Below are 10845 nucleotides of genomic sequence, written 5' to 3'. Positions count from 1 at the left end.
CCGCCCCTGCCGCCGCCGCCGCCTCCGCGGCCCAGCCGGCACCGGCGAGGCCGCGCGGGAGCCCGGGCCGCAGCCGCAGCCGCAGCCGCAGCCGCAGCGGGGCCGACAGTGAGTGCGGGGCTGGCGCGGGAGGGGGTGCGGGACGGGAGCGGGGGCGCGGACGGGACTCCCCGGCAGGGGTGCGCAGGGTGGGGGGAGGGCCGGGCCGGGCGGGGCGCGCACCTCCCGCGCGTGGGCGCCTCCGGGAGTCGTGCGGCCGCGCGTGCTGCCGCCCGCACGCTCCCAGGCGTCAGCGTGGAAGACTCGGGAGGCGGTGGGAGCGAACCGCGCGGGTGCAGCGTGTCTGGGTGGCGAGCGCTGCGCGGTGGCCCGACGGCCTGGGTGTGTGCACGGGAGTGTGTGCACACGTGCGCGTGGACCTCTGGGGTGCCTCGGCCTGGCGCGCACGCCCCTGGGGGTCCGGGTGTGCCCGTGAGTCTGGGGAGCGTGCCGGTGGAGCGTGTGCGTGCGGCCCGCGCAGCCGGGCGGGCGGGAGCCGCAGGGAGGAGCGTGGGCGCGCGGGTCTTTGTGCCCGCGTGTGTGCGCGTGGGCGCCGCCGCCCGCTGTCCCGGGGGCCGACAGCTGTCCCGGAGGATGCTGCCCGGGGTCGGCCCTTATCGCTCCCGCCCTGTTCCTTCCCGGAACCGAGCACCCTTCCCCCGCCCCCCCCACCCCTCCGCCCTGCCTCTCCTCTGCGCAGCGACCGGGACCCGCCCCTGGGTTCCTCGAAAGCCCGGCGGGACGCTGGGAGACCCTGGAGGCTACCCGTCCGGCCCAGCGGGTCGCCGCGGAGCGGGGAGAGGCGGGAGGGGGGAGAGAAGCGCGAAGATGCTGCCGCAGCCGCAGCGGAGGAGCCGGGACCCGCCATCCCCGTCCCCGCCCTGCGCGGTCCGGCCTCTCCAGCCTTCTCTTCGCGCGCCTCCGCGCCCCCTCAGCCTCCTGCGCTGAAGCCGCTGCCTCACGCCCCCTCCAGGCCCCCGGTGTTTTCTCGCTCGTCCAGCCTCTCGCTCAGCAGGCTCAGTCTCTCTTTCCCCCTTCCGCTCTCCTTCCTTTCCCTTCCCGGTGCCCTCTTCTCTTCCCATGTCCTGGAGTCCCTGGACAGGGGCTGAGGGCCGGGCAATGGAGGTAAGGGGGAGGACAGCGGTGGGGGGACTGGGTGTGCCCCGGTCCCAAGTGTCCCGGCAGAGGGATGTGAAGATAGGACACCTATGGGCAGTAGGACTGGGGACTCCGAGGACCTTTGGGTGTGTGGGGGTTGGAAGAGGAGGGGGTGGGGGTGGCAGCCCAGGTTATTGATCCCGGCCTCCCTGGTTCTACCCACAGTGACCACAGCTCCCCAGGAGCCCCCTGCCCGGCCTCCCCAGGCGGGCAGTGGAGTCAACCGGGCCCCTGGGCGGGCCATGCGCAGCACCACCCTACTGGCGTTGCTGGCCCTGGTCCTACTCTACTTGGTATCCGGTGCCCTGGTGTTCCAGGCCCTGGAGCAGCCCCACGAGCAGCAGGCCCAGAGGGAGCTGGGGGAGGTCCGAGAGAAGTTCCTGAGGGCCCATCCATGTGTGAGCGACCAGGACCTGGGGCTCTTCATCAAGGTGCGTGGGTGGGCAGGAACCCCTTCAGCAGTTACCTGTGACCCCCCCCCCCCGCCCCCGGAAACTAGCTGCATGCCAGTGGGGCCCCGTGCTGGGTTGCTGCTTCCAGACTGGCACCCCCTGACGGCAGGGTGCCGCTGAGGGGCGCAGGCCAGAGGCTGGGATCCGGCTCTCTGGGTTTTCAGTATCGCGGCCATGGGGGCATTGATTTGCCTGGCCGTGCCTGGCATTGGACTGAGCCCCTGGACTGTCTTCTTCGGTGTGACTGACGGTGGTTGAGTGAAGGAACGAGTGAAGGAAGAAATGAATAAATGGCTGGAGCCCGTGAGCTATGTCACATTTTCACAGGCCTACCTCACCGGCTCAGGGGTTGCCAGGGCGCCTGGATACTTGTGAATTTTAGCCACTAAGCAGCGAATAGTTTTTAAAAATAAATACGCCCTGCGCGGTATTTTTGTCTCCTAAACCTGGCCACGCCGCACTGGTTTCGCTTTGGAGTCACCGATGCCTTGGAGACACCCAAGAACACTGAACACGCCCCCTAACCCCTGGAAAAATGCACATGTAAACATGTCCGGGTGATTTCAGAGGGTTCTGGGATCCCCTAAGCTTGCCGCCAGGGATGCCAGGTTAGGCACCCCTTCACCGCCAGCGCATGGGCTTATGATGAGAAGGCTGGAGGAAGGGGCAAGGCAGGGGTGGGGTCAGCTTTGGGTTCAGTGACTAACAGCGCTGGGCTTCAGCCTGCTGGGGGTACCGTCAGGCAAGCACCTTGGTCGCTTCCTCTGATTTCTGAGCGAAGTCCTGTAAAACTTCCAAGGTTTCACGTTAATAAATTAATGTTTATTACTTTGCTGAAGAGTCCCCCTCTTTCTCCGCCTGTTCTTTCGGAGGGAGGAGCCATCCGCACGGAGGCCTCCGTGTTCCAGCTGATTCCCAAGGTGGCAGGACCAGGAGCCCAGATGAGGGGCAGGGTGGGGCCGGGACACAGGCAGCCTGACGTCCTCTCTGACACTTCCAGAATGCAGAGGAAGGCTCAGAGAGGCCCGGGCAGGAGAATGTGTCTGGCCAGACCACAGGGCAGAGGAAGGGAGGGAGGGAATCTGACCTATTTTTTCTCCACAGTGGAAATGCTTTTTCCCTGGATAAAAAAAGAAGAAAGGGAAGGGCAGAAATTAGAAGTGTGGGCGACAGCTGCTTTCTCTTCCACAATTAGGGAGGCAGCAATTATGCACCTACTGGCTGCTAGGTGCTGTGCTCTACACCATAGGGTGACCAGGGAAATGCATAGGGGGCGGAACAGGTGGAGATACAGGCTATACCGGAGAGGATGTCACTTCGGGATGAGGGGACAGATCCAGGGACAGGTTACTGTAGGATTCAATGGAAAGGGAACTTTCCTTGCTCCCTTCTCTGTTAAACACCTGTTGGGTGCCGGGCCCTGGGCTAGGTGCTGGGGTCTTTGAGGGGGAAGCCAGGGGCCTTGGGGAGGAGCTGGTAATTGACGGGAGGCAGGTGAGAGGCGTAGGATTTAGAGATGTGCGATTGGGTTGCCAGAGACCTACCGGCAGAGGAACAGCATGGGCAAAGGCGGGGAAGCTGGAAAGCTCAGAGTGTTTTGCAGAGCTTGGGTTTAGCAGATGCCTCGTCACTGGAAGCAAAAATTAGAACACACAGGATGACAAAGGATTTTTTTCCCCCTAAGTAGTGAATTTATTGGAAAAGTCTTGCAAAATAAAAATCAAATCACTTTAATCATACATTTCACTTCTTGGCTTCATTTAACAATTATTATGACAGGAAATGGGATCATCTCAAAATCTGGGGGTAAAGTCACGGCAGCTTGGGTTCCCAATGGGAGCCCCAGGAGAGAAGCCTGGAAAAAAAGGAGGTTGGGAACAGGGACTTGAATGCTGGGCTGAGAGTTTGGATGCTATGCTAAGACAGCAGGGAGCTACGGAGGATTTGGGGCAGTCGCCTTAAGAAGATGAATTTGGAATGGGTCTTGCTAATGAGGATTGCAGTCAGAGAGAAAGAATGTGCTTTATGATCTCCTCCATGGCCCTGTGCGGTGGCTCTGTGCTCCTTCGGTAAGAGCTCCTCTGTCACTTACGGCAGATACTCTCAAAACACGGACTCTGCCTTGGAGGGACGCACAAGGTGGCAGGAGGGACAGACACATGGCCACTTCATTAATCTAATCATATCTATGGAGGACCAACTAGGTAGCACAGGGTTTGGCTTGGACTTCAGCAGGGTGGGCGGGGGCTTGTGTGTCCACGAACCTTCAAATATTGGATGCAAAATCTGATGGCATCCGAACCCTCCTGGGGGAAGGGCCCCTGACTTCCATCAGATTTTCTAAGGCAAGGAACTCAAACTCAGCTTCCATAGCGGAGATGGGAATGGGGGGCTATGTGGAAAGCTGGACATCACTGGGCATGATCACCACCAGGGACTGAGTTAACAAAGACACGGGGCTTAATTTGTTGCGGGTGCCTTAACTCTTCACAACCCTCTGAGGTAGGTGCTATTACCACCATCCCCACTTGACAGGGGCAGAAACAGGCACAGAGTGTTAACTTGCCTGAGGTCAAGATTTCAACCCAGGCTGACTGCGCCCGGGTCTGTGCTCCTGACCGCTGTAAATTTGCAATCGTTTGCGTGAAATTAAGGGACAGAAGACTAAAATGCTTCTAAAACAAGGTGGAGGCCAAACAAAATTGGGCCGCCCAATCTGCAGTGTCTCCTCTGAGGGACTGGCCTCAGGAAGACCAGGGGGAAGGGGAGAGCTGGGAGGGGTAGGGAGGAAACCACTCTGGAGACTGGAGGGCCAGGGGGTTGGCCAGGACAGTAGGGAAGGACTGAGGTTCCTCCTTCTGCGCCTTGTCCTGCAGGAGGTGGCTGATGCCCTGGGAGGGGGTGCGGACCCTGACACCAACTCAACCAGTAACAGCAACCACTCAGCCTGGGACCTGGGCAGCGCCTTCTTTTTCTCAGGCACCATCATCACCACCATCGGTGGGGGAGGGGACTGAGCATGTGGAGTGGGGGGGTGGGGGGGGGGGTGGGGGGGGGCTAGGGGGGCCGCTGGGGTTTCTCAAGGGGGAAAATGCAGAGGGAGGAAGGTGGGTGCCAGGCAGCCCCTCAACCTCCTGCACGCTCCCTCTGCCCAGGCTATGGCAACGCGGCCCTGCGCACAGATGCCGGGCGGCTCTTCTGCATCTTTTACGCGCTGGTGGGGATCCCGTTGTTCGGGATCCTGCTGGCAGGGGTCGGGGACCGGCTGGGCTCCTCTCTGCGCCGCGGCATCGGTCACATCGAAGCCATCTTCCTGGTGAGCTGCTCCTCGCCCTGCGCGCCCTTGCGTTACGCTGGGGTTACCCTGCCCTACGTCCCCAGAGGGGCACCGGGAGCGCGCGGGCCTCTGAGATCGCGAGAGCCTCGCGCACAGGCTCGAGGAGGAGCCGGTGTGGGGCGCGACAGCGGAGGTTTTGGCGACTTCTTGGCTCTGGGCCGTTGCTCCTCCCTGCAGAAGTGGCACGTGCCACCCGAGCTGGTGCGAATACTATCCGCGGTGCTCTTCCTGTTGATTGGCTGCCTGCTCTTTGTCCTCACGCCCACGTTCGTGTTCTGCTACGTGGAGGGCTGGAGCAAGCTGGAGGCCATCTACTTCGTCGTAGTGACGCTCACCACGGTGGGCTTCGGGGACTATGTGGCCGGTGAGGCCACCTTTCTTGCGCTGCACTTCCCTAGCCACTTAATTGATGCCCGGGGGGGGGGGGGGGGGGGGGGGGACTGCAGTCTCGCTTCTCCCTCCAAATTCCACGTGGTGTACGTGAGCTCACAGGCGCTCGCTCCAATCCCCTACCCGCGCTCACGGAATGTACCTTCACATTTGTGCACGTATGCAACCCCTCATATGCCCTTACATTCTTGCAGGCCCGCACCCCACGCATGCTCACACATAGGTTAAGCGCACCCCTCACACGCGTCACATTTATATTATATATGTGCACTCCTCACACACGTTTACACTCCTGCACGCGAGCACACTCCCTTGCATAATGTTACCTGGCACACCTCCAAGCCACCTGCACTCGACGTGCCTGCATTCACACGCTCTAGCACATACCCATGGCCCTGGGGAGGGCGGATCCTCTCCCTGAGCTGGGAAGAGGGGCAGTGAGCCAGCAGCTCACAGGCTTAAGGCTTGCCCCACAATCAACATCTTTCTGGCCTCCCCGGTGGTATCTCAGGCGCCAGCCCCAACCAGAACTCTGCAGCCTACCAGCCGCTGGTGTGGTTCTGGATCCTGCTCGGCCTGGCCTACTTCGCCTCAGTACTCACCACCATCGGGAACTGGCTTCGAGTAGTGTCCCGGCGCACTCGGGCAGAGGTAGGCGCGCCCCTGGGTCTGCGCTGCGCTTGCGCCTTGGCGCTGAAGCGCTGTACCTAGCAGCGGGCTGACCCCGTTGGCCTCCCTTCCAGAGCGTGGGCTTCTCAAGGCAGGGACTGAGTGCGCCCGGCCCAGGGACAGAGGGTTAAATTTGGGCCGGTTTGCTGGTGACTCCACCTCTGCTCTCTTGGATAGGGTTGCCTGATTTAGAAACAAACCAAAACAAAACAAAAAGCAGGAAGCCCAGTTAAATGTAAATTTCACATACATAACAAATACTAGTTCAGTGTAGGCATGTCCCAAATATTGCATGGGAGGGATATACACATATCAACATTTAATTTGTCGTTTGTCCAAATTCACATTTAACTGGGCGACCGGTATTGTGTCACCTTACTGGCTGAGCCGGCGGAGGAGCCGGATAAGAGACGCAAAGGTCTCTGGGGGGCACCGGAAGGATGGCTGAAATAAAGCTGGGGCTTTCTAGAAAAGCTCCTGGAGAAGAGGGCTCTTAGGTTCCGATGGAGGAGAGGAGAGTGTGTAGCTGGGTTGATGAGCCTTTTCTCTCGCTCGGGAGGGCTGAGGCAGGAGGACCAGGAGGAAAAGAGGGGCAGTGCCTGATTGACGGCGGGTCAGGTTCCCGGGGTTGCGGAGGCGGTAGAGGACCCGTGGTCGAGGACTCCCTTTACTCCTCGCGCAGATGGGCGGCCTCACGGCGCAGGCCGCCAGCTGGACCGGCACCGTGACGGCGCGGGTGACCCAGAGAGTCGGGCCCACGGCACCACCACCGCTGGAGAAGGAGCGGCCACTCCTGCCTCCACCGCCGTGCCCAGCGCAGCCCGCCGGCGGGCCCCTGTCCCCTGCGCTCCCAGCAAAGGCCGAGCCGCCAACCCCGCCGTCCCCGCCCACCCCGCCCACCGCCTCCGCGCTGGATTACCCCAGCGAGAACCTGGCCTTCATCGACGAGTCCTCTGATACCCAGAGCGAGCGTGGCTGCGCGCTGCCCCGCGCGCCACGGGGTCGCCGTCGCCCCCCTAACCCTCCCCGGAAGCCCGTGCGGCCGCGGGGCCCAGGGCGTCCCCGGGAAAAAGGCGTGCCGGTGTAGGGGCAGGACCCCCGGCCTGGGCCTTTCAAAGGGCTTCGTTCTAGCTCTCCCTGGCATGCTCTGCTTGTTTGACCAAAGAGGCCTCTTTCGACCGGACTGAGGCCTGGGGAGGAAGCTACGGGTTGTTTGTCTGCCACCCTCCCCCCCGCCCGGCTCCTGGCCCTCTCCTCACTTCATTCATTTGCAGACCCCCCAAGGCTTTCTGTCTCGCTGTCCCGGCTGGGCCCGTCCCTCACAACACCTCACGACTGTGCCTCAAAGCCTGCATCAATAAACGAAAACAGTTTGCACCGCTGCGGGCGTGCGCGCTCCGGGAACGCGAGTGGGTGTGGGAGAGCTTGCGTCGGGCCGCCTCCGGGGCAAGCCAGGCCTCCTGCGACCCCCAGGCCAGGCCTCCTCCCCCCCCCACCCACCCCCACCCCCGCCACGCGTGCACCCGAAAGGGCCACCCTTGGGCCCGTGTCTCTGCCGGGAGGCTACCGAGGAGGGTCCGGATTAGGAAGGTGCCAAGGCGGGCTGTGCGTCTCCAAGCTCAGTACAGATGTGGGGGGCGCGGGGGTGTGGGTGGGTGGGGAGGGGATAATGGCGTCTAGTGTGGGGGTTGTAGATTGAACTCTCCCTCGCGAGACCCGCAGCGCCATTCCATTCGGGAACGCGACCCTGCCCCTCCCCGCTCCTGGAGCGTGACGCCCTCCTCCTTGCCCCGAGGCCTGTGGCGACTGGGTCCGTTGGGGGCAGAACCATGGAGGAAAAGCCTTTCAGAGTAAGAACGCTTCCCGGGCCCCCACACCCTGCGAGCCCCCAGACTGAGTCCAGCTTGGGTCCCCGGCTCTCCTCTCCCTCAGCCTTGGCCCCGGGGCAACTCCCAAAGAGCCCAAAGCGGAGCCTTGAGCCGACTCCACGGAGTCGTGGCCCTGGCAGGGCTCAGGATCCCCGTCCCCCAGCCTGCTCTTCCTCTCCTTCCCCACTCCCCGCTGCCCTTGGCTTCCTTCGTTGTATGTGGCCCACAGGCGTCTTTGGGCAGCGGTGGCTCAGACACGTCCAGACCAGACAACGACATCCGGAATCTGTGGACCAGGGCCACGCTGTCGCAGTCGAAGCTGAATGTGCCTCTGCCCAATGTCTGCGAGGACTCCGACCTGGAGGACGGCAGCGCACACAGCAAGACTCGCCGGTGGTACAACGAGAAGGCCCGCCGTGACTCGGACGGTGGTTGGGATCACGGAGAGTACAAGGACAGTTTCAAGCAGGAGGAGCTGGAGGATCACTCCTTGTTGGAGCTGCAGCTCCGTCAGGAAAGCTCCCTGGGAAGCCATTTAGAGGAGGGGGACGTCGATTCCAAGACCGAGATTGGTCAGTGTGGCCTCACCAGGCTGTGGGTATCCACAGGGCAGGGGGCTGGCCAGGACCTCAGTATCTGCTGATGTAAAGTGGAGGGGAGGCGGGTGGGAAGCTATGGGACCCAAGTTTCCAGGATTCCCTTCCTGGGCGGGGCGCCCTCTCTCATCTTTCACGCTTTAAATCAATCATGCTTGGAGCGCCCCCTACTGGGAAGGCGTCATACAAGGTCCTGTGGCCCAGGCGCGCCCCGCCCGAGCCCCCCCCCCCCCCCCCCCCCCGCCAAAAGGCGCAGAGGCAGCGCGGTAGGACTCCTGCTTTTAATGGAATCATTGGGATAGTTGAGAGGAGGAAGTTATTTTCTTGTGTATGGATTTGCTCTCGTTGAGGACGTGCCTATCTTTCATTCACTCAGTCATTGGTTACAATTTTTAAATACCTCCTTCTTCCTGGGCACTGTTTGGGAATTCCCCCCCCCCCCCCCCCCCCCCCCCCCCCCCCCCCCCCCCCCCCCCCCCCCCCGCCGCCTCCGGGCCCCTTCATCAGGGGATTGGAACTGATAACAATATAGTAACTGCCATTTATTGAGTGCCAGGCACTGGACTTCCTTTGCACGATCGCCTTAAACTTCACCACCTCTGTAGAGGGGCCATTCTCATTACCCCATTTTACAGACGAAGAACTTGAGAGACAGAAAGTTTCAGTCACTGCTCCTAAGCCTCACACAATGGGGTAGTCAGAACTGGAACCTTGGTGAGGGGGCCAATAAAGCCCAGGGTGGCAAATTACTGTCCCATACTGTTTTCCAATAAGGTGGCACCTGGGGCTGGTCTCTGAAGGCCACTCCCCGCCCCCCCCCCCCCCCCCCATCACATGCCTGCCCATACATTTCCTCCGCTCCGGGGCAGACCCAGCAGTCCGGAGATGACTGATCTCTCTTTTCTCTTCCAGAAATGTCTTCCTCAGAGTCATCGCTCAATATCTTGAAGCACACACCCCATCGAGCCTACTGGGCAGAGCAGCAGAACAGGGTTAGCAGCACCCAGGGAGATGAGGGGTTTTAGTGGAGTGGGGGATGGGCGAGTGGGGGTGGCAGAGGTGAAGGGGGGAGGGTGTTTCGTAGAGTGGTGGGGCAGGCACGTTAGCTGGGGGTCTTGGGGCTAGAGGGAGCAAGCAGGTGGGGCACTTCAGCTCTGGGCAGGGCCGGGGTCCCTTGGACATCTGAACCTCTTGCTGCCTCTCCAGCTGCCACTGCCTCTGATGGAACTCATGGAGAATGAAGCTCTGGAAATCCTCACCAAAGCCCTCCGGAGTAAGCCCCTCCCTCAGACCCCACAAGAGACCCTGGGGGATTTTGCAGGGCTCAGGCCTCTGGGAGTGGGAGTTCAGGATGTGTCTACCCTGTCAGATTCCCTTACCACCCACCGATGTTCCAGGAGCCCCACCATAAGTAAAAAGTCGGGGGACTGGCCACAGGGACACCCAGTGGGGAGAGCGTGAGGCCTGGGCTCCAGCCTTGGGGCAGCTCCCTTTTAGCTGATGTGGCTTTTCTAAAGCTGCTTCCATCCCCCTGCCGAATGGGGATGACAATCTTTGTGGGGTCTTGGCCCCCTCCCTTGGTGCTGCGAGGAACCTCTGAACAATGGATTCCTTGGGTGAAAGTTCCCTTGTTTGCCCTGCTTACGAAATAACGGAGGGGTTGCTGGCTAATCACTTAGAGTGGGTGGCCCAGCAGGGGTTCACAAAGCTGCAGGCTACCACCGTCCTAGTTCAGGCCTGCAACATCGCTAACTTTGCCCTCATCCACCCTCCACCTCAACACTCTGATCCTCCTCCACACCCCCCATCTGTTTGGAGTGCAGGTGTATGACTTGACCTTTTGAAAGAAAACCGTCAGGGCCCAGCACCTTGGAGATTCAAAGTTTCCCAGATTAACACACACCCGAGCGCCAAGCGCTCCTGCCACACCAAATCACCCGCGGTTGCTCAATTCTCACATGCGGCACGCACTGCTGGGGAGGCCATGCCCCCTGCTCGCTGCCCTAAGCGGAGCTCTGCCCTCCAGGCTACCGGTCAGCCATAGGCCGGGACCACTTCCTGACCAAGCAGCTGCAGCGATCTATCGAAGGGCTCAAGAGGCGCCGGAGCAAGAGGCTGAACCTCTTGGCGTACTGAGAGCACCGCCTCGGGCTCGAGGGACAGCCGGACTCCGGCCCCGGGCCCTGTCCTGTCCCCAGACCCAAACCTGACCCCGTCCACGTGGAATTTGAGTCCTAGAGAAATAAAAGACTCTAGTGCACAATCGGTGAGTCAGTGCGTGGCTGCCCGCGTGAGGCGGACGCACGTGGCCCCGCCTTTCCCCGTGACCTTCACTC

General features: G+C 61.4%; 2 protein-coding genes across 2 annotated transcripts; both read left to right on the top strand.

The window, feature by feature from the left end:
• The first annotated feature begins 1424 nt into the window (after positions 1–1424).
• KCNK4 (potassium two pore domain channel subfamily K member 4) lies at positions 1425–7273 on the top strand. The gene is made up of 6 exons (XM_049643675.1): positions 1425–1628; positions 4526–4649; positions 4805–4965; positions 5164–5350; positions 5888–6027; positions 6728–7273. Exons 1-6 carry the CDS (start codon positions 1440–1442, stop codon positions 7130–7132), a joined length of 1206 nt encoding a protein of 401 aa, XP_049499632.1. The 5' UTR covers positions 1425–1439; the 3' UTR covers positions 7133–7273.
• A 460-nt stretch (positions 7274–7733) lies between these two features.
• CATSPERZ (catsper channel auxiliary subunit zeta) lies at positions 7734–10772 on the top strand. The gene is made up of 5 exons (XM_049643618.1): positions 7734–7895; positions 8143–8485; positions 9422–9501; positions 9716–9782; positions 10536–10772. The coding sequence occupies exons 1-5, from the start codon at positions 7875–7877 to the stop codon at positions 10643–10645; spliced, it is 621 nt and encodes a 206-aa protein (XP_049499575.1). The 5' UTR covers positions 7734–7874; the 3' UTR covers positions 10646–10772.
• Positions 10773–10845: the final 73 nt, after the last annotated feature.

This window comes from Panthera uncia, chromosome D1 (assembly GCF_023721935.1).
Source record: "Panthera uncia isolate 11264 chromosome D1, Puncia_PCG_1.0, whole genome shotgun sequence".
In the NCBI taxonomy this organism is placed as follows: domain Eukaryota; kingdom Metazoa; phylum Chordata; class Mammalia; order Carnivora; family Felidae; genus Panthera; species Panthera uncia.
This window is presented reverse-complemented; position numbering and strand designations above follow the sequence as displayed.